General features: G+C 39.5%; 3 protein-coding genes across 3 annotated transcripts; all 3 read left to right on the top strand.

Moving 5' to 3' along the window:
- Positions 1–6,022: 6,022 nt before the first annotated feature.
- LOC143790631 (uncharacterized) lies at positions 6,023–7,686 on the top strand. The gene is made up of 4 exons (XM_077279142.1): positions 6,023–6,327; positions 7,002–7,052; positions 7,160–7,298; positions 7,384–7,686. Exons 1-4 carry the CDS (start codon positions 6,041–6,043, stop codon positions 7,684–7,686), a joined length of 780 nt encoding a protein of 259 aa, XP_077135257.1. The 5' UTR covers positions 6,023–6,040.
- A 251-nt stretch (positions 7,687–7,937) lies between these two features.
- LOC143790634 (uncharacterized) lies at positions 7,938–11,814 on the top strand. Its single transcript, XM_077279147.1, has 7 exons — positions 7,938–8,129; positions 8,221–8,325; positions 8,420–8,556; positions 8,631–8,837; positions 9,023–9,106; positions 10,375–10,628; positions 10,760–11,814. The coding sequence occupies exons 1-7, from the start codon at positions 7,953–7,955 to the stop codon at positions 11,377–11,379; spliced, it is 1,584 nt and encodes a 527-aa protein (XP_077135262.1). The 5' UTR covers positions 7,938–7,952; the 3' UTR covers positions 11,380–11,814.
- Positions 11,815–19,095: 7,281 nt separating this feature from the next.
- On the top strand, positions 19,096–23,420 carry LOC143790633 (uncharacterized). Its single transcript, XM_077279146.1, has 9 exons — positions 19,096–19,239; positions 19,325–19,623; positions 19,872–20,070; positions 20,164–20,268; positions 20,363–20,499; positions 20,574–20,780; positions 20,964–21,047; positions 22,418–22,671; positions 22,801–23,420. Exons 1-9 carry the CDS (start codon positions 19,114–19,116, stop codon positions 23,418–23,420), a joined length of 2,031 nt encoding a protein of 676 aa, XP_077135261.1. The 5' UTR covers positions 19,096–19,113.
- Positions 23,421–23,477: the final 57 nt, after the last annotated feature.

Raw genomic sequence — 23,477 nt, forward strand, 5'->3', positions numbered from 1 at the left:
ATCCGATGAATGCTAAATGCATCTCATAGGCTAATATACAAAAATATTATATCATCTTGGCTAAACAGCATGCTGATATAACACTTTATATTGTTATATACCAAACACTGAATTGCAGTAATTTTATTGCTAGATTATCTGTCGGTGCACGACTACAGGCTTACGTATGCATTTGTTTCAGCCTTTATATATTCATGTATGTCATATTTGAGGCTTTATAGCACATGCTTGTAGCCCACATTTATATACCTATCTTGGTACTGCCATCATCTTGGCTAAACAGCATGCTGATATAACACTTTATATTGTTATATACCAAACACTGAATTGCAGTAATTTTATTGCTAGATTATCTGTCAGTGCACGACTACAGGTTTACGTATGCATTTGTTTCGGCCTTTATACATTCATGTATGTCATATTGGACTGTTACATGTTTAGACAGGATACATCTTGTGTGTGTGTGTGTATATATATATATATATATATATATCTATCATTTTATCCATGCAATGTTGTTTTTTCATGATATTTGTGCTTATGGGTGGTGACTTATAAATCCATTTAAAAAGGTCTGAATACAGAACCATATGTTTGTCATGTTCTTTGAGGTGTAATTAAACATTTTTTGATATTTTCACATATTTTATGGGTGTGCATACCAATATTGGTTGAGTCTTTTTTTCTTTTGTAGCGTTTTTTGGGTAAGTTCACACAGGACTTTTTTGCTGCGTATTTTTGCTGTGTTTTTTTTAATGCTAATTTTCAGCTGCTTGCTCATCCTCCTATACCAAGACATGGCTAACACCTCACTACCAGAAACTCCCTCACAGTAGATCACAATCAGGACACCTCACAATAGCTCACTGTCACTATGGACACCTTACTAACAACACCCCTAAGCTCTTGGCTGTGAGATCACTTCCTGCTGGTCATGATTTTCTGCACCAAAAACGCAGCAAATAATGCTACATGCGTTTTTGCAGCGTTTTTCCATCACCCATTCAAGTCAATGGGTGAAAAAACGCAGCAAAAACGCTGAAAGAAGTGAAAGAAGTGACCTGCTCTATGTCCAAAAAATGCAGCAAAGCAGAAAATACTGATCAAACAAAAAACCAATGTGTGTGCATGAGATTTCTGAAATCTCATAGGCTTTGCTGGTACTGTAAAAAGCAGCTGAAAATTAGCATAAAAATGCAGCAAAAATACACAGCAAAAAAGTTCTGTGTGAACTTACTCTAAAACTGTATTTTAGATAATCAATAGTCTAGATCCAGTGAACTAATTTTACCTGTAACTTTTAGCTGTGTGTATATCTATATCTATTATTCATTCTCCATTCTCCATCTAAGCGCTTGAGCTCCCATGGAAGTGAGGGAATCAAAAAAAAAAAAAAAAAAGTCTCACATTTACATACCTTGGTCGTGATGGAAATTATTTACTTATTGCAGTTATAATTTATATTTTTTTTGGATATTGCTCTGGCTTCATTGTGCCAATGTGACACTTGCACATTTAGAAGTTGAGCTTGAAATATCCTTTTTGATACAATTCTATTCCTAAATCAGATGTTTCAAAGCCCTCCTTTGCAACTGGGCCAAAGCTAAGATGGTTGCCAGTATAATGACCCTAAAAGCACCACCATAGTGGTAAAGGGCCTTGACCAACCATACAAGTAGTCTCTAAAGTTTCATATGTTATTAATCTCATTTATAGAAGAATTAATGACTTTTTTTTTTTTTAGGCCAACTACTGAAGAAGAGGAGCCTATTGGTCTACCTCCTTTGGTTTAAAAAGCTGGGTAAGAACCATGTACCAGATTTCTAAAAATATTTGTAACCACTTTACTATCAGTAAAGGAAGCTTCTGGTGTCAATAATCACCCTAATATTTTCTTGCCTCTTCCAGTTCAAGTGCGGATATGCCCCTGAGGGAAAAAAAATGACTCGTAAGCCGCTTCTGCAGTCACCCCTGGTGCTGGAGAATGCCATTCACTGCCCACACCAATAGTACACATAGTGCTGGAGAATGCCGTCCAATGCCCATATAAGTGGCACACGTAGTGCTGGAGAATGCCATCCAGTGCCTACACCAATAGTACACAAGGTGCTGGAGAATGCCGTCTGCTGCTCATATAAATAGCACACATAGTGCTGGAGAATGCCATCCAGTGCCTACACCAATAGTACACATGGTGCTGGAGAATGCCATCCAGTGCCCACACCAATAGTACACATGGTGCACAAGAGTTATGTGGTTATAGAACCCCCAAAATCTGTCCCACACTGAAAATGTGCTTTAAAATCTGTTGTCCCAATCAGACATTAGGATTCCTGTTGTAGCCATCAATCTGCAGGATTGAACAGTTAAAAAGAAAAAAAGAGAGACAAACTCTGCAGGGGATTTACATAGATATCTATCAGCTATAGCTTCTTTTTCATTACTTTAGCTCTGCAGCCATTTGGTAAACACCATTGTCTGTAAGTGTTGCAATGAGTCACCTCTAGCTGGCTAGATCCAAAACTTATGGAACCAGAAACACATGGGCTACTTGCACACTGAACAAGTCTGTAGGAACCTGTTCACACCACCAGAAAACATGAAGACACAAAAAAGCACAGTGAGGTCAAAAATACTCTGTTGTGAAAAAAAATCACAGTAATAAGCAAGTGCTAGTCAAAAGATGTAAAGAAAACAGGGTATTTAGTTGATACTTTTTTTGCAAAAAAAGGTATACTAAGCTGCTCCACCAAATCGCCAAGATATACCCTTATAGAGCAGTCCTAACTAATGTATGCAATACCTGTATAAGCAGGGTTCAGAGAGAAAAAAAAACAACAGAGTATTTTTGACCTCACTGTGCTTTTTTGTGTCTTCAAGTTTTTTGGTGTTGTGAACAGGTTCCTACAGACTTGTTCAGTGTGCAAGTGGCCCATGTGTTTCTGGTTCCATAATTGTTCTCTTGTTTCTACAAGACTGGGGAGTCCACCACTCCTCGGTGGGTCACTTGCATTTAAGCTGTTCCATCCTGCATGTCCACAAGTATATTTTTTTTCTCTCTGAACCCTGCTTATACAGGTATTATACAGATAATCAGGTTTTAAATACATCAGATAGGGATTGCATACATTAGTTAGGACTGCTCTATAAGGGTATATCTTGGCGATTTGGTGGAGCAGCTTAGTATACATTTTTTTGCAAAAAAACGTATCAACTAAATACCCTGTTTTCTTTACATCTTTTGACTAGCACTTGCTTATTACTGTGATTTTTTTCACAAGAGTATTTTTGACCTCACTGTGCTTTTTTGTGTCTTCTAGATCCAAAACTTGCAGACTCTGTAATCTCAGGATAAATTACCATACATGTCTACTCAAATGCTTAGCTAAGGGAACTAACTTTACATGTAACTTTAAGCTCTATATGTCTGTAATAGAATATATAAGTACTCATTTTTTGCACAATTAGCCGAGTCTCACTGATGAAAATGACATGCTGAGGATGAGAGCCGACTATTGTACTTATTTTTTTGCACAATTAGCCGTGTCTCACTGATGAAAATGAAATACTGATGATGAGAGCCGTCTATTGTATTCATTTTTTGCACAATTAGCCGAGTCTCACTGATGAAAATGAGATACTGAGGATGAGAGCCGACTATTGTACTCATTTTTTGCACAATTGGCTGACTCTCACTGATGAAAATGACATGCTGAGGATGAGAGCCGCCTATTGTACTTATTTTTTTGCACAATTAGCCGAGTCTCACTGATGAAAATGACATACTGAGGATGAGAGCCGTCTATTGTACTCATTTTTTTGCACAATTAGCCGAGTCTCACTGATGAAAATTAGATACTGAGGATGAGAGCCGTCTATTGTACTCATTTTTTTGCACAATTAGCCGAGTCTCACTGATGAAAATGACATACTGAGGATGAGAGCCGTCTATTGTACTCATTTTTTTGCACAATTAGCCGAGTCTCACTGATGAAAATTAGATACTGAGGATGAGAGCCGTCTATTGTACTCATTTTTTTGCACAATTAGCCGAGTCTCACTGATGAAAATGAAATACTGATGATGAGAGCCGACTATGGTACTCATTTTTTGCACAATTGGCTGACTCTCACTGATGAAAATGACATGCTGAGGATGAGAGCCGTCTATTGTATTCATTTTTTGCACAATTAGCCGAGTCTCACTGATGAAAATGACATACTGAGGATGAGAGCCGACTATTGTACTCATTTGTTGCACATATAAATAGCACACACAGTGCTGGAGAATGCCATCCACTGCCCACACCAAAAAGAACACATAGTGCTGTAGAATGCCATCCAATGCCCATAGAAATAGTACACATGGTGCTGGAGAATGCCATCCACTGCCCATATAAATAGCACACATAGTGCTGGAGAATGCCATCCAGTGCCCACACCAACAGTACACATAGTGCTGGAGAATGCCATCCAGTGCCCACACCAACAGTACACATAGTGCTGGAGAATGCCGTCCAATGCCCACACCAATGGTACACAGGGCTGGAGAATGCCGTCCAATGCCCATATAAGTGGCACACGTAGTGCTGGAGAATGCCATCCAGTGCCCACACCAAAAAGAACACATAGTGCTGGAGAATGCCATCCAGTGCCCACACCAACGGTACACAGGGCTGGAGAATGCCGTCCAATGCCCATATAAGTGGCACACGTAGTGCTGGAGAATGCCATCCAGTGCCCACACCAATGGTACACAAGGTGCTGGAGAATGCTGTCTGCTGCTCATATAAATAGCACACATAGTGCTGGAGAATGCCATCCAGTGCCCACACCAATAGTACACATGGTGCTGGAGAATGCCATCCAGTGCCCACACCAATAGTACACATAGTGCTGGAGAATGCCGTCCAATGCCCATATAAGTGGCACACGTAGTGCTGGAGAATGCCATTCAGTGCCCACACCAATATAGAACCCCCAAAATCTGTCCCACACTGAAAATGTGCTTTAAAATCTGCTGTCCCAATCAGACATTAGGATTCCTGTTGTAGCCATCAATCTGCAGGATTGAACAGTTAAAAAAAAAAAAGAGAGACAAACTCTGCAGAGGATTTACATAGATATCTATCAGCTATAGCTTCTTTTTCATAACTTTAGCTCTGCAGCCATTTGGTAAACACCATTGTCTGTAAGTGTTACAATGAGTCACCTCTAGCTGGCTAGATCCAAAACTTGCAGACTCTGTAATCTCAGGATAAATTACCATACATGTCTACTCTTAATTGCTTAGCTAAGGGAACTAACTTTGCATGTAACTTTAAGCTCTATATGTCTGTAATAGAATATATAATATAATAGAGAGACAGACCTAGCTTCTAAGTGTCATTGTATATAGAGCTGGCTGTCAGGTAAAAAAAGATATATATATATGTTTTAGAATCACAGGTTACAGGCAAAAAATGTCTTATTCTGGGAAACTGAAGGATTTTAAAATTACAGATTAAAGGCCAAAAAAGGGAAACGGGGGACAAAAAAAGTCTTTGTGTAGGTGGCAATCTGCACCATATTGCTGCCAAGATTTTTTTGCCTGGTACCTCCTGCTGGGTAGTTGTGGGGTTTTAGAATCCCGAAATCTGCCGCTGACCTCAAAATTTCGAATCCAGTATGTCATTTTCTACAGTCTGTGTTTGCCTGTGCATTCAAACACATGCATACTTGCAAACGCATGCCTAGTTTAGAAGGAGGCCTATGGATGCTTTTTCCCCTAATAAGACATTGCATTTTTTGGCCTGTAACCTGTGATTCTCAAATTCTTCTATATATAATATAATATTATATATATATATATATATATATATATATATATATATAATTTTTTATTTTTTTTTAAAGTGATGGCCGTCTCATGGATTGAATTGCCACACAAACATTTGTTTTTCAAATGCTTCCTCAGTGTATATAAGGTAGCTTACAGTATTCCAAAAATCACTCTATTCAGGTTCTTGAAGGAACAACTTATATCTTACCATTGATGGAAAATGGCATCTTCTGCAAAGCCAGGCCTTCTTCTCTGTAAGAGATGTCTTAAGTTTTACAGAAACCTCCGCATTCATCTTAGCCATGTTTGCATGAAAACCATGAAGGCAGAGATCAACAAAGAGGTGAAGACTGCAAAAAGGAACATGCAGAGGGTGGCCCAATCCCTGTCTGTTGTTCCTTATAACAGTCTAAATTTCCAGAACAGCCAATTTACCAATGCCCAGGACTTCTTCACAAACTTTTTGGAAAGTCGTGGTTGCATTGTGACAGGAAAACCTTCTGAAAGGTATGTATATGTTTCTTCACAATATTTCAGGGTTTTCTTGCATTTAACTATAACCTATCCTAATTTTACACATGTAATTTAATTTTTAGCTATATAGTTATTTGTATGCAATATATATATATCTTAGTTTAGTGCCATCAAAATGTCTGACAGACATGTCAACACAATGCCAAAAAGTCTACCCCTACTATTATATTGATAAGTAAGGTTCACACTTTAGACTTTTAGTATATACCTGTGTGTCATCTCCCCTGTATATAGTATAGACCTGTATGCCATCTCCTCCTGTATATAGTATATACCTGTGTGTCATCTCCCCTGTATATAGTATATACCTGTGTGTCATCTCCTCCTGTATACAGTATATACCTTTGTGTCACCTCTATGGGCAACACAAGCAGTGTCACCTGTTGAGGTGAAGAACATGCACACTGTATTATACATAGATAATATATAATATATTATAAAATATAATAATAATGTAATATATACTCATAAATCAGATGTTTCAAAGCCCTCTTTTGCAATTGAGCCAAAACTAAGATTGTTGCCACTATAGTGGCCGTACAGGCACCACCGTAGTGGTAAAGGGCCTTGGCCCTTTATACAAAGTTCTATATGTTCTTAATCTCATTTATAGATGAATTAATGCATATTTTGTTTTTCTATTTTAGCCCATCCACGGAGGAGCCTATTGTTCTCCCTACTGTTGTTGAAAAAGCTAGGTAAGAACTATGTAACAAATTTCTAAAAACATTTGTAACCGCTTTAATATGAGTAAAGGAAGCTTCTGGTGCCAATAATCACCTTAATATTTTCTTGTTTTTTCCAGTTCAAGTGCCAATATGCCCCTGCGGAAAAAAATCACTGTGGTTGGGTTTCACAAAAAGCATGATTTAAAATCCACTATTTTACTGAGTTTTAAAAAATATTTGAAGGGGAAATGTTCAGCATCGACCATAAAGCCAATGGTAAATGTGATTTTATCAGTCTGCATGTATTTGATGAATCCTTACAGATGTGAACCCAATTGTATGATCATTTGTTTAATTTTAGATACAAATCGTTTCCCGCTTTCTCTACTTTATAAACTCTGAAGAGATCTCTGTGGACTTTTTAAAAAACTTGAGGGCTACCAGAGAATATTTTCTTTCCCTGGAAAGACTGAAGACCAGTGAAGAAACCATTAAAAAGCATTTCAGTCACCTGCGGAAATTTATAAGTTTCCTACTCTCAGAGGACTACCCCAGTGACCTCGACGACGAAGCTAAAAATGCAGTTGGTCCCTTTATGGAGACCCTAAAGGTCATAGAGAATAAATTGAACCAGAAGCTTGTTAAAGGCAGGAAGAGGGGGTAAGTAGGTCAAGTTTATACCGCACCTGCAATTTGAATTTCTACTGTCATGGGGATGGAAAATGCCATAAAAAATCATCATGGGAAAGGAGGATTATCAGAAAGTCTATATTTCATTACTTGTACCGCCATCCAAGGCTGGGACAAAGTAATGTTTAGCTCATCTTGCCAATCCACAATTCCCGTGCAATCCAATAAAAACATAGAAACGAATGTACCTGTAACATACCTACTTTTATCACCCATAGATTGGAATCTGCGCCTCTCACCATGGCTGATTGTCGCAAAATTTTGACAGTGGCCAAGCCTCACATCTCTGATATCTTTACACGAGCACAATTGTGCATTAAGCTGATTGATAAGGAGAAGACTTTGGCATGTTATTATCTTCAGGCTGTTCTCGTCTATAAATATTTGCGTAACCCATCTGAGATCAAAAATCTAATGGTAGGTTTAATATAATTAACCAACTTAGCATATTGGTGATAGATGCAGCTTCGCCATATCTTATGTATTTTCTATGTTCCTCATCTTATAGGTAAAAGAATGGATTGAGAGGGAGAAATTGCATGTTGATGGACAGCTGGTGACAATAGTAAAGTCAATAAAAAGTATTGTTATACTGCAGGATGAGGATGAGCAGGTAAATGTTAAAAACATGAACATACAGCACAGCATTATATGAATTAAGGTTTTGCTATTGGCAATCATATTTTTTACACATTTCCCTTTGACAGAATTTCTGCACATACTTTGAAAAGATTAGGCCAACTGTTCAGCCAGAGGATGTAAATAAGGCGCTTGAATTCTTTGTGTCCTGCAAGGGGAAAAGAATCTTGAATCCTGTCAAAGACATGGAGCGCTTCCAGAAGAAGTTAGTAATAAATGAGGCCCTCCTTGTTTTTTCTTCCAAGCATTTACCACTACTAACAAATGTTTTATCCGCAGGTATGGGCTGCCCATAATAACATGGACGAGGTCAATAAACATATATAAAAAGTGGGCTGAAGAAAATCTTTCCCAAGTGGAAAGAGACCAGGCCAATGCATATTTGCAGCTTGACACCAAACCAGACACCGTGGATACATCTCTATTGGCGGCCGGGATGTTATTAGTAGCCACACTAAAGGGAGACGATGAAGCAGGAACCTCCGAGTAAGAGACCTAACTTTATCTCCACAGGCATTCCCAAAATCCATCTTTTCATTGCATGAGACTTAAGTAATTATGCCTTTTAGCATAAATGATTCCTACTAAATTCTTTGTTAAGTAGTCTACTAGGTAACAACACCTTTTATCAGTTTTTCATATCTTAACGGTCTTTTTTTTTAACTTCACAGATCTACATTGCCCAAGAGGCGGAGGATCACAGCAGAAGAAGGCAGCGAGGGACAAACTAATGAGGAAGAGACAGAAGGCGCTGGGTAGGAGACCAAAAACATACTGTATGATGCCCCCACAATTCCTCCACAATACCATCCACACACTATGATAACCCAACTGTACCCCCTTCAACTACCCTGGCAATGAATAGTAGCCCCAGCACAGTATAATCCACAAATGTGACCTCCCCGTACAGCCCTGCATGCAGTACAAGGGGCCTATATATAGTATAATGGCCCCTACCATCCCTGCACATAGTATAATGACCCCCACACAGATCTCCGCACGGTCTTTTGAACCCCACACAAGCTTCACATTGTATATTTGCTTGCTCACAATATAGTGACCCTCAATTAGGCCTCCATAAAGTATAAAGGCTCCGTCATAGCCATACACATAATATAATGCCCTCCACAAAGCCATCCAAATATTATAATGGCCCTACATAGTCCTCCATTTGGTATAATGTAACCCCATTGCCTTCTATAAAAAAAGTGTAAAAAAAATGATTCCCCATAGTCTATCTATATATATATATATATATAATTGTCTAAGGGTTTTTCTGTCTGTCCTTGAAATCCCGCGTCTCTAATTGGTCGAGGCCCAGGCGCCCTCGACCAATCAGCGACGGGCACAGTATCGACGATGATGTCATAAAGGTTGCCTCGACCAATCAGCAGACGGGCACAGTCTGCCGCGAATTCTGGAATCATCATTGTCCATATACTACGGGGACATGCATATTCTAGAATACCTGATGTGTTAGAATCGGGCCACAATCTAGTATATTATACACCACACATAGTCCTCAATATAATTTAATCTAGCCTTTACCTGTATATAATATTATGCAATCTCCATAGTACTCAATTATAAAGCAGCTTCTATAGTTCTTCATATAGTATAATGTAGCCTCTATAATCCTCCACGTAGTCTCTATATTTATCAATATTGCAAAATGTAGCCTCTATACTACTCTGCATAGGATACAGCCTCTATTATCCATATAGCATAATGTGTAACTACAGTCCTATCACCAATAGCGTAATGTGGCCCTACAGTCCTGTGATCCCTAACCTAATGGGGCCATGCAGTAAATAATAGTTAATATATTTAATTGTGTATTAAACATAAATTGATTATATAGTCAATAATTTTTATCACAAATAACTTTGCGGCACCTTCCCTTTAAGCAATTATGTCTTTTAGCATATGATTAATTCCAAATTCTTGGTTAAGTCGTCTAGTAAGGAACAACACCACTTTCAGGATCTCATAACTTATAATCTCTCTCTTTTTAACTTTACAGAAGTTTCATTGGCACTGCAGGAGAAGGCGGCAATCGAGGACATTCTGAGGCGGAACAAACAGACAAGGAAAAAACAGTCCAACAGGCTGAAAAACTGTTCCATTTCAGCAGACTAATTAAAAAGTACCCTGTTGGAGTGGACGATGATCCGCCGACCCTGTCCGCCTGCAGTCAGTACACCGAGAATTTTGCGAAGTACTGTCAGGATAAATGGAGGCGGGAACAGTACAATTTACGGGTTTCAAATGCAATCGGTAAGTTTTTTTAATGGATTGATTTCTAATTTTCATTTTAATTCTGTCTAGCAGACGATGTATTCTTTGGGATGTGCTGCCTTAACATTTTATGTTTGCTGAATATTTTACAGTATTGTTTTTTCTTGTAGATTTTTTCAGGCATTTCCCCAAAGAAAAAGACCTAAAGAACTATTTGAAAAAACAGCATTGGACAACCAATCTACCTGGCCTACAAGATGTCCAAAGTGGATGGATGCCAAAACCAAAAAGAGGGGATCCAGAGCATGTTACCAAGCTTCAAGAAATGATTAGGTCACAAAAATGGAGAGGCCTTATCATCACAAATGATAAAACGAAAGGTGAAGGACTCCACACGACTCGTGGATTAACCAAGGGTGACATCATTTGTGACTATCATGGGGCGCTTATAGCAGGAAATGAGGCTGAAATATTACAATCAACCGTGCATGAAAATGAATGCTATATGTTTTTTTTTAATATTGGAAAAGAGGTGTGGTGTTTTGATTCCAGGGAGGCTCCATGCAAATGCCACCCAGACATGCCATCAACATTTGGACGAAAGATCAATCATTCACAAAAAAATTACAATGTGAAACCTGTCGTTAAATACATACTTGACGATCACACCCCATCAATCCTATTTACGGCTATTTGTGATCTCAAACCAGGGGTAGAACTTTTGTTTGATTATGGTGTCAAAAAGAATCAATTTGGAGAAGCTTCAAATATCTCATGGCTGAACACATGACTGTAACATTTAAAAAAGTATTTTACTTTATAGGTTTCCCCTTTTTTGCGCAGCTTTCCTCAAGTTAATTTGGTTTCCTTCCGCACCCCAAAGACATGCTGATAGGGAATCTGGATTGTGGACCCAATGTGGACACTGTTTTGGGTTTATGGAAAGCACTGTGAAGTTAATTGCACTTTATGGCTGCCATCACACTAGCAGTATTTGAACAGTATTTTACATCAGTATTTGTAGCCAAAACCAGGAGTGGGTGATAAATGCAGAAGTGGTGCATATGTTTCTATTATACTTTTCCTCTAGTTGTTCCACTCCTGGTTTTGGCTTACAAATACTGATGTAAAATACTGACCAAATACTTCTAGTGTGACGGCAGCCTATAACTGAATAAATTTTTGTTGCTATTGTTATTATTGTCAAAAGTAATATAAATAAATATTTTCCTTTTACCATTTCCTTACTGGTGTTATGTTTAAATTAGTTGGGCCCACACTTTAAAAAAAATGTAAATATTCAGAGGATGAGAGCCGGCTATTGTTTTTTTGGCACTAGTAGCCGGCTCTCACTGTAGATTATGACATTGAGGATGAGAGCTGGATATTGGGCTCTCTGCCTCTCTATCATTCTCTGTCTTCATGCGCCTGTCTGCGCCTCACTGTGCCTCATTGCGCCTCTCTGTGCCTCTTTCTGTGCCTCACGGTGACTCTCTCTCGCTGTGCCTTGGCAATGCAAATTTAGAGACTGGTGAAGTGATCCAAATATGTCACATTGAACAGCCCAGTTTGTTGCTGATTAGCAGCAGAAGATGTGAGTCTTCTCTCTATCGCGTTATGTGTCTCACTGTGCCCGACCCAGCTTATATGTGCCTTTAAATAACTGTCTGTGACTTTCTCTGCCTCTCTATCATTCTCTGTCTTCATGCGCCTCTCTGTGCCTCTTTGCGCCTCTCTGTGCCTCGGCAACGCAAATTGAGAGACTAGTGAAGTGATCCAAATATGTCACATTGAACAGCCCAGCTTGTTGCTGATCAGCAACAGAAGATGTGTCTTCTCTTTATCGCGTTATGTGCCTCACTGTGCCTCTGTGTGCCCGACCCAGCCTATAAATGACCCAGCCTTTAAATGACTCGCTGTGACTTTCTCTGCCTCTCTATCATTCTCTGCCTTCATGCGCCACACTGTGCCTCATTGCGCCTCTCTGTGCCTCTTTCTGTGCCTCACTGTGCCTCTCTCTCGCTCACTGAGCCTCGGCAATGCAAATTGAGAGACTGGTGAAGTGATCCAAATATGTCCCATTGAACAGCCCAGTTTGTTGCTGATCAGCAACCGAAAATGCGAGTCTTCTCTTTATCGCGTTATGTGCCTCACTGTGCCTCTTTTTGCCTCTGTGCATCTGAAAATATTCTGAGGATGTGACCCGGCCATTGTACTCATTTTTGGCACAATTCGCCACCTCTCAATGAAGAAAATGACGTACTGAGGATGAGACCCGGCTATTATTTTCATTTTTGGCACAATTAGCCGGCTCTTACTGTTAAATATGACGTACTGAGGATGAGACCCGGCTATTGTATTCATTTTTGGCACAATTAGCCGGCTCTTACTGAAGAAAATGACATACTGAGGATGAGAGCCGACTATTGTACTCATTTTTTGCACAATTAGCCGAGTCTCCCTGATGAAAATGACATACTGTCCCAGCCTAAATGTGCCTTTCAATGACTCTCCATCTTTCTCTGCCTTCATCTGCCTCTCTGCGCCTCACTGTGCCTCATTGTGCCTCTTTCTGTGCCTCCCTGAGCCTCTCTCGCTCACTGTGCATCGGCATTGCAAATTGAGAGACTGGTGAAGTCATTCAAATATGTCCCATTGAACAGCCCAGCTTGTTGCTATTCAGCAACAGAAGGTGTGAGTCTTTTCTCTATCGTGTTCTGTGCCTCTCTGTGTCTCACTGTGCCTCATTTTGCCTCTGTGCATCTGAAAATATTCAAAAGATGAGAGGCAGCTATTGCGCCCATGTTTGGCACAATCAGCCAGCTCTCCCTGAACAAAATGACATACTGAGGATGAGAGCCGTCTATTGTACTCATTTGTTGCACATATAAATAGCACACATAGTGCTGAAGAATGCCATCCAATGCCCACACCAATAGTACACATGGTGCTGGAGAATGTCATCCAATGCCCGCACCAACAGTACACATAGTGCTGTAGAATGTCATCCAATGCCCATAGAAATGGCACACGTAGTGCTGGAGAATGCCGTCCAGTGCCAAACAACAATAGTACACATGGTGCTGGAGAATGCCGTGGTCGGCCATGTTTCTCCACAACTGTCTAATGGGACGCCTTTATCATGCTCGTAAGCCGCTTCTGCAGTCACCCCTGGTGCTGGAGAATGCCATCCAGTGCCCACACCAATAGTACACATGGTGCTGGAGAATGCCATCCAGTGCCCACACCAATAGTACACATAGTGCTGGAGAATGCCATTCACTGCCCACACCAATAGTACACATAGTGTTGGAGAATGCCGTCCAATGCCCATATAAGTGGCAAACGTAGTGCTGGAGAATGCCATCCAGTGCCCACACCAATAGTACACAAGGTGCTGGAGAATGCCGTCTGCTGCTCATATAAATAGCACACATAGTGCTGGAGAATGCCATCCAGTGCCTACACCAATAGTACACATGGTGCTGGAGAATGCCATCCAGTGCCCACACCAATAGTACACATGGTGCACAAGAGTTATGTGGTTATAGAACCCCCAAAATCTGTCCCACACTGAAAATGTGCTTTAAAATCTGTTGTCCCAATCAGACATTAGGATTCCTGTTGTAGCCATCAATCTGCAGGATTGAACAGTTAAAAAGAAAAAAAGAGAGACAAACTCTGCAGGGGATTTACATAGATATCTATCAGCTATAGCTTCTTTTTCATTACTTTAGCTCTGCAGCCATTTGGTAAACACCATTGTCTGTAAGTGTTACAATGAGTCACCTCTAGCTGGCTAGATCCAAAACTTGCAGACTCTGTAATCTCAGGATAAATTACCATACATGTCTACTCTTAATTGCTTAGCTAAGGGAACTAACTTTACATGTAACTTTAAGCTCTATATGTCTGTAATAGAATATATACCGTATTTTCCGGCGTACAAGACGACTTTTTAACCCCTGAAAATCTTCTTAAAAGTCGGGGGTCGTCTTGTACGCCGGGAATCGCCTTGTAAGCCGGTATATGGTGGGTGGGGGGGGGGGAGTGATCCTGATGACGACGAGGGGGCGTCTCACAGAAAAGTGAGTATCCCCCATTACCTTATCATAGCGCTGCAGCGTGGGGTCTCTGTGCTGGGAGCGGCAGCGGCTGCTGTGCTGTGCTGTGGCGGTTCCTCTTCTGAAGTGTGGGGCCTCTGGTGCTGTGGGGCGGTGGCGGCGGCGGCGGCGTATCTTCATACAGTCGGGGCTCCTCCGGCATCTCAGCCTGGAAGCCCCGCCGGCAACTCCATGCGCTGGCCTCCGGGAAAATGGCCGCTGCTTAGATTCAGATCTCGTCGACATCTGAATCTGAGCATGCGCAGCCCCCAGCGGCCGGGCCACCGCATCGCACCTATTGAGCTGCCTCCGGGAAAATGGCCGCTGCTCAGATTCAGATCTCGTCTCCCGAGATCTCGGGACGAGATCTGAATCTGAGCAGCGGCCATTTTCCCGGAGGCCACCTGACCGCATTGTACCCATGGAGTTGCCGGCGGGGCTTCCAGTCTTTGAGATGCCGGAGGAGCCCCGACTGTATGAAGATATGCCGCCGCCACCGCCCCACAGCACCAGAGGCCCCACACTGCAGAAGAGGAGCCGCCACAGCACAGCACAGCAGCCGCCGCTCCCAGCACAGAGACCCCCACGCTGCAGCGCTATGATAAGGTAATGGGGGATACTCACTTTCCTGTGAGACGCCCCCTCGTCCTCATCAGGATCACTCCCCCCCCCCCAAAAGGCACATATTCACCGGCCCTATAAGACGACATAGGGTGTATAAGAAGATCCCCGACTTTTAAGAAGATTTTATTTTTTAACTGGTAAAGTTGGGGGGTCGTCTTATACGCCCAGTCGTCTTATACGCCGGAAAATACGGTAATATAATAGAGAGACAGACCTAGCTTCTAAGTGTCATTGGCATGTATGGAGGAAGCAGGCCCTCACTATTACAGAAACATTCAGAGGGTGATAGCTGGCAATTGGAATTGATATTTTGTATATAGAGCTGGCTGTCAGGTAAAAAAAAAAAAATATATATATATATATATATATATATATATATATATATATATATATATATATATATATTATGAAGAGTTTTAGAATCACAGGTTACAGGCAAAAAATGTCTTATTCTGGGAAACTGAAGGATTTTAAAATTACAGATTATAGGCCAAAAAAGGGAAACGGGACAAATAAAGTCTTTGTGTAGGTGGCAATCTGCACAATATTGCTGCCAAGATTTTTTTTTCCTGGTACCTCCTGCTGGGTAGTTGTGGGGTTTTAGAATCCCGAAATCTGCCGCTGACCTCAAAATTTCGAATCCAGTATGTCATTTTCTACAGTCTGTGTTTGCCTGTGCATTCAAACACATGCATACTTGCAAACGCATGCCTAGTTTAGAAGGGGGCCTATGGATGCTTTTTCCCCTAATAAGACATTGCATTTTTTGGCCTGTAACCTGTGATTCTTAAATTCTTTATATATATAGATATATATAGATATATATATATATATATATATATATATATATATATATATATATATATATATATATATATATATATATATATATATATATATATATATATATATATATGAGAGAGAGAGAAAATATATACATGCACACATATATGATCTGTCTCCCTATCTCTATAGAGACACAGAGGAAGAGGGAGATGGGTTCACAATGTCATTAACATGCACGTAGACGGCCATCACTTTAAAAAAAAATAAAAAATATATATATATATATATATATATATATATATATATATATATATATATACATATATATAATTTTTTTTTTAAAGTGATGGCCGTCTACTTGCATGTTAATGACATTGTGAACCCATCTCCCTCTTCCTCTGTGTCTCTATAGAGATAGGGAGACAGATCATATATGTGTGCATGTATATATTTTCTCTCTCTCTCTATATATATCTATATATCTATATCTATATCTATATCTATATCTATATCTATATCTATATCTATATCTATATCTATATCTATATCTATATATATATATATATATATATATATATATATATATATATATATATATATACACACACACACACACACAGACACATTTATTGACAAACACCTACATCTTCGTACACCTCTATTCACAAGTCTGTAGACGGATTATCTTTTCTGTACTACAATAGGTGTTGCTGGCAAATAGCCAGATGAACTAGTCATTCATCATCCTTATCTCATGGGTTGAATTGCCACACAAACATTTGTTTTTCAAATGCTTCCTCAGTGTATATAAGGTAGCTTACAGTATTCCAAAAATCACTCTATTCAAGTTCTTGAAGGAGCAACTTATATCTTACCATTGATAGAAAATGGCATCTTCTGCAAAGCCAGGCCTTCTTCTCTGTAAGAGATGTCTTAAGTTTTACAGAAACCTCCGCATTCATCTTAGCCATGTTTGCATGAAAACCATGAAGGCAGAGATCAACAAAGAGGTGAAGACTGCAAAAAGGAACATGCAGAGGGTGGCCCAATCCCTGTCTGTTGTTCCTTATGACAGTCTAAATTTCCAGAACAGCCAATTTACCAATGCCCAGGACTTCTTCACAGACTTTTTGGAAAGTCGTGGTTGCATTGTGACAGGAAAACCTTCTGAAAGGTATGTATATGTTTCTTCACAATATTTCAAGGTTTTCTTGCATTTAACTATTACCTATCCTAATTTTACACATGTAATTTAATTTTTAGCTATATAGTTATTTTTTATGCAATATATATATCTTAGTTTAGTGCCATCAAAATGTCTGACAGACATGTCAACACAATGCCAAAAAGTCTACCCCTACTATTATATTGATAAGTAAGGTTCACACTTTAGACTTTTAGTATATACCTGTGTGTCATCTCCCCTGTATATAGTATAGACCTGTGTGTCATCTCCCCTGTATATAGTATACACCTGTATGCCATCTCCTCCTGTATATAGTATATACCTGTGTGTCATCTCCCCTGTATATAGTTTATACCTGTGTGTAATCTCCCCTGTATATAGTATAGACCTGTGTGTCATCTCCCCTGTATATAGTATACACCTGTATGCCATCTCCTCCTGTATATAGTATATACCTGTGTGTCATCTCCCCTGTATATAGTTTATACCTGTGTGTAATCTCCCCTGTATATAGTATAGACCTGTGTGCCATCTGCCCTGTATATAGTATACACCTGTATGCCATCTCCTCCTGTATATAGTATATACCTGTGTGTCATCTCCCCTGTATATAGTTTATACGTGTGTCATCTCCCCTATATATAGTATAGACCTGTGTGTCATCTCCCCTGTATATTGTATACACCTGTATGCCATCTCCTCCTGTATATAGTATATACCTGTGTGTCATCTCCCCTGTATATAGTATAGACCTGTGTGTCATCTCCCCTGTATATAGTATACACCTGTATGCCATCTCCTCCTGTATATAGTATATACCTGTGTGTCATCTCCCCTGTATATAGTTTATACCTGTGTGTAATCTCCCCTGTATATAGTATAGACCTGTGTGTCATCTCCCCTGTATATAGTATAGACCTGTGTGTCATCTCCCCTGTATATAGTATACACCTGTATGCCATCTCCTCCTGTATATAGTATATACCTGTGTGTCATCTCCCCTGTATATAGTTTATACCTGTGTGTAATCTCCCCTGTATATAGTATAGACCTGTGTGTCATCTCCCCTGTTTATAGTATATACGTGTGTCATCTCCCCTGTATATAGTATAGACCTGTGTGTCATCTCCCCTGTATACAGTATATACCTGTGTGTCATCTCCCCTGTATATAGTATAGACCTGTGTCATCTCCCCTGTATATAGTATACACCTGTATGCCATCTCCTCCTGTATATAGTATATACCTGTGTGTCATCTCCTCCTGTATATAGTATATACATGTGTGTCATCTCCTCCTCTATACAGTATATACCTGTGTGCCATCTCCTCCTGTATACAGTATATACCTTTGTGTCACCTCTATGGGCAACACAAGCAGTGTCACCTGTTGAGGTGAAGAACATGCATACATACACTGTATTATACATAGATAATATATAATATAAAATATAATAATAATGTAATATATACTCATAAATCAGATGTTTCAAAGCCCTCTTTTGCAATTGAGCCAAAACTAAGATTGTTGCCACTATAGTGGCCCTACAGGCACCACCATAGTGGTAAAGGGCCTTGGCCCTTTATACAAAGTTCTATATGTTCTTAATCTCATGTATAGATGAATTAATGCATATTTTGTTTTTCTTTTTTAGCCCATCCACGGAGGAGCCTATTGTTCTCCCTACTGTTGTTGAAGAAGCTAGGTAAGAACTATGTAACAAATTTCTAAAAACATTTGTAACCGCTTTAATATGAGTAAAGGAAGCTTCTGGTGTCAATAATCACCTTAATATTTCCTTGTTTTTTCCAGTTCAAGTGCCAATATGCCCCTGCGGAAAAAAATCACTGTGGTTGGGTTTCACAACAAGCATGATTTAAAATCCACTATTTTACTGAGTTTTAAAAAATATTTGAAGGGGAAATGTTCAGCATCGACCATAAAGCCAATGGTAAGTGTGATTTTATCAGTTTGCATGTATTTGATGAATCCTTACAGATGTGAACCCAATTGTATGATCATTTGTTTAATTTTAGATACAAATCGTTTCCCGCTTTCTCTACTTTATAAACTCTGAAGAGATCTCTGTGGACTTTTTAAAAAACTTGAGGGCTACCAGAGAATATTTTCTTTCCCTGGAAAGACTGAAGACCAGTGAAGAAACCATTAAAAAGCATGTTAGTCACCTGCGGAAATTTATACGTTTCCTACTCTCAGAGGACTACCCCAGTGACCTCGACGACGAAGCTAAAAATGCAGTTGGTCCCTTTATGGAGACCCTAAAGGTCATAGAGAATAAATTGAACCAGAAGCTTGCTAAAGGCAGGAAGAGGGGGTAAGTAGCTCAAGTTTATACTGCACCTGCAATTTGAATTTCTACTGTCATGGGGATGGAAAATGCCATAAAAAATCATCATGGGAAAGGAGGATTATCAGAAAGTCTATATTTCATTACTTGTACCGCCATCCAAGGCTGGGACAAAGTAATGTTTAGCTCATCTTGCCAATCCACAATTCCCGTGCAATCCAATAAAAACATCCAAACGAATGTACCTGTAACATACCTACTTTTATCACCCACAGATTGGAATCTGCGCCTCTCACCATGGCTGATTGTCGCAAAATTTTGACAGTGGCCAAGCCTCACATCTCTGATATCTTTACACGAGCACAATTGGGCATTAAGCTGATTGATAAGGAGAAGACTTTGGCATGTTATTATCTTCAGGCTGTTCTCGTCTATAAATATTTGCGTAACCCATCTGAGATCAAAAATCTAATGGTAGGTTTAATATATAATTAACCAACTTAGCATATTGGGGACAGATGCAGCTTCGCCATATCTTATGTATTTTCTATGTTCCTCATCTTATAGGTAAAAGAATGGATTGAGAGGGAGAAATTGCATGTTGATGGACAGCTGGTGACAATAGTAAAGTCAATAAAAAGTATTGTTATACTGCAGGATGAGGATGAGCAGGTAAATATTAAAAACATGAACATACAGCACAGCATTATATGAATTAAGGTTTTGCTATTGGCAATCATATTTTTTACACATTTCCCTTTGACAGAATTTCTGCACATACTTTGAAAAGATTAGGCCAACTTTTCAGCCAGAGGATGTAAAAAAGGCGCTTGAATTCTTTGTGTCCTGCAAGGGGAAAAGAATCTTGAATCCTGGCAAAGACATGGAGCGCTTCCAGAAGAAGTTAGTAATAAATGAGGCCCTCCTTGTATTTTCTGCCAAGCATTTACCACTACTAACAAATGTTTTATCCGCAGGTATGGGCTGCCCATAATAACATGGACGAGGTCAATAAACATATATAAAAAGTGGGCTGAAGAAAATCTTTCCCAAGTGGAAAGAGACCAGGCCAATGCATATTTGCAGCTTGACACCAAACCAGACACCGTGGATACATCTCTATTGGCGGCCGGGATGTTATTAGTAGCCACACTAAAGGGAGACGATGAAGCAGGAACCTCCGAGTAAGAGACCTAACTTTATCTCCACAGGCATTCCCAAAATCCATCTTTTCATTGCATGAGACTTAAGTAATTATGCCTTTTAGCATAAATGATTCCTACTAAATTCTTGGTTAAGTAGTCTACTAGGTAACAACACCTTTTATCAGTTTTTCATATCTTAACGGTCTTTTTTTAACTTCACAGATCTACATTGCCCAAGAGGCGGAGGATCACAGCAGAAGAAGGCAGCGAGGGACAAACTAATGAGGAAGAGACAGAAGGCGCTGGGTAGGAGACCAAAAACATACTGTATGATGCCCCCACAATTCCTCCACAATACCATCCACACACTATGATAACCCAACTGTACCCCCTTCAACTACCCTGGCAATGAATAGTAGCCCCAGCACAGTATAATCCACAAATGTGACCTCCCCGTACAGCCCTGCATGCAGTACAAGGGGCCTATATATAGTATAATGGCCCTTACCATCCCTGCACATAGTATAATGACCCCCACACAGATCTCCGCACGGTCTTTTGAACCCCACACAAGCTTCACATTGTATATTTGCTTGCTCACAATATAGTGACCCTCAATTAGGCCTCCATAAAGTATAAAGGCTCCGTCATAGCCATACACATAATATAATGCCCTCCACAAAGCCATCCAAATATTATAATGGCCCTACATAGTCCTCCATTTGGTATAATGTAACCCCATTGCCTTCTATAAAAAAAGTGTAAAAAAATGATTCCCCATAGTCTATCTATATATATATATATATATATATATATATATATATATATATATATATATATATATATATATATATATATATATATATATATATATATATATATAATTGTCTAAGGGTTTTTCTGTCTGTCCTGGAAATCCCGCGTCTCTGATTGGTCGAGGCCCAGGCGCCCTCGACCAATCAGCGACGGGCACAGTATCGACGTAGATGTCATAATGGTTGCCATGGCGACGATGATGTCATAAAGGTTGCCTCGACCAATCAGCAGACGGGCACAGTCTGCCGCGAATTCTGGAATCATCATTGTCCATATACTACGGGGACATGCATATTCTAGAATACCCGATGTGTTAGAATCGGGCCACAATCTAGTATATTATACACCACACATAGTCCTCAATATAATTTAATCTAGCCTTTACCTGTATATAATATTATGCAATCTCCATAGTACTCAATTATAAAGCAGCTTCTATAGTTCTTCATATAGTATAATGTAGCCTCTATAATCCTCCACGTAGTCTCTATATTTATCAATATTGCAAAATGTAGCCTCTATACTACTCTGCATAGGATACAGCCTCTATTATCCATATAGCATAATGTGTAACTACAGTCCTATCACCAATAGCGTAATGTGGCCCTACAGTCCTGTGATCCCTAACCTAATGGGGCCATGCAGTAAATAATAGTTAATATATTTAATTGTGTATTAAACATAAATTGATTATATAGTCAATAATTTTTACCACAAATAACTTTGCGGCACCTTCCCTTTAAGCAATTATGTCTTTTAGCATATGATTAATTCCAAATTCTTGGTTAAGTCGTCTAGTAAGGAACAACACCACTTTCAGGATCTCATAACTTATAATCTCTCTCTTTTTAACTTTACAGAAGTTCCATTGGCACTGCAGGAGAAGGCGGCAATCGAGGACATTCTGAGGCGGAACAAACAGACAAGGAAAAAACAGTCCAACAGGCTGAAAAACTGTTCCATTTCAGCAGACTAATTAAAAAGTACCCTGTTGGAGTGGACGATGATCCGCCGACCCTGTCCGCCTGCAGTCAGTACACCGAGAATTTTGCGAAGTACTGTCAGGATAAATGGAGGCGGGAACAGTACAATTTACGGGTTTCAAATGCAATAGGTAAGTTTTTAATGGACTGTTTTCCAAATTTCATTTTAATTATGTCTAGCAGAAGATGTATTCTTTGGGATGTGCTGCCTTATCATTTTATGTTTGCTGAATATTTACAGTATTGTTTTTTTCTTGTAGATTTTTTCAGGCATTTCCCCAAAGAAAATGACTTAAAGAACTATTTGAAAAGACAGCATTGGACAACCAATCTACCTGTCCTACAAGATGTCCAACGTGGATGGAAGCCAAAACCAAAAAGAGGGGATCCAGAGCACAATATCAAGCTTCAAGAAATGATTAGGTCACAAAACTGGAATGGCCTTATCATCACAAATGATAAAACGAAAGGTGAAGGACTCCACACTACTCATGGATTTACTAAGGGTGACATCATTTGTGACTATCATGGGGCGCTTATAGCAGGAAATGAGGCTGAAATATTACAATCAACCGTGCATGAAAATGAATGCTATATGTTTTTTTTTAATATTGGAAAAGAGGTGTGGTGTTTTGATTCCAGGGAGGCTCCATGCAAATGCCACCCAGACATGCCATCAACATTTGGACGAAAGATCAATCATTCACAAAAAAATTACAATGTGAAACCTGTCGTTAAATACATACTTGACGATCACACCCCATCAATCCTATTTACGGCTATTTGTGATCTCAAACCAGGGGTAGAACTTTTGTTTGATTATGGTGTCAAAAAGAATCAATTTGGAGAAGCTTCAAATATCTCATGGCTGAACACATGACTGTAACATTTAAAAAAGTATTTTACTTTATAGGTTTCCCCTTTTTTGCACAGCTTT

Source organism: Ranitomeya variabilis, unplaced genomic scaffold (genome assembly GCF_051348905.1).
Source record: "Ranitomeya variabilis isolate aRanVar5 unplaced genomic scaffold, aRanVar5.hap1 Scaffold_489, whole genome shotgun sequence".
Classification (NCBI taxonomy): Eukaryota; Metazoa; Chordata; class Amphibia; order Anura; family Dendrobatidae; genus Ranitomeya; species Ranitomeya variabilis.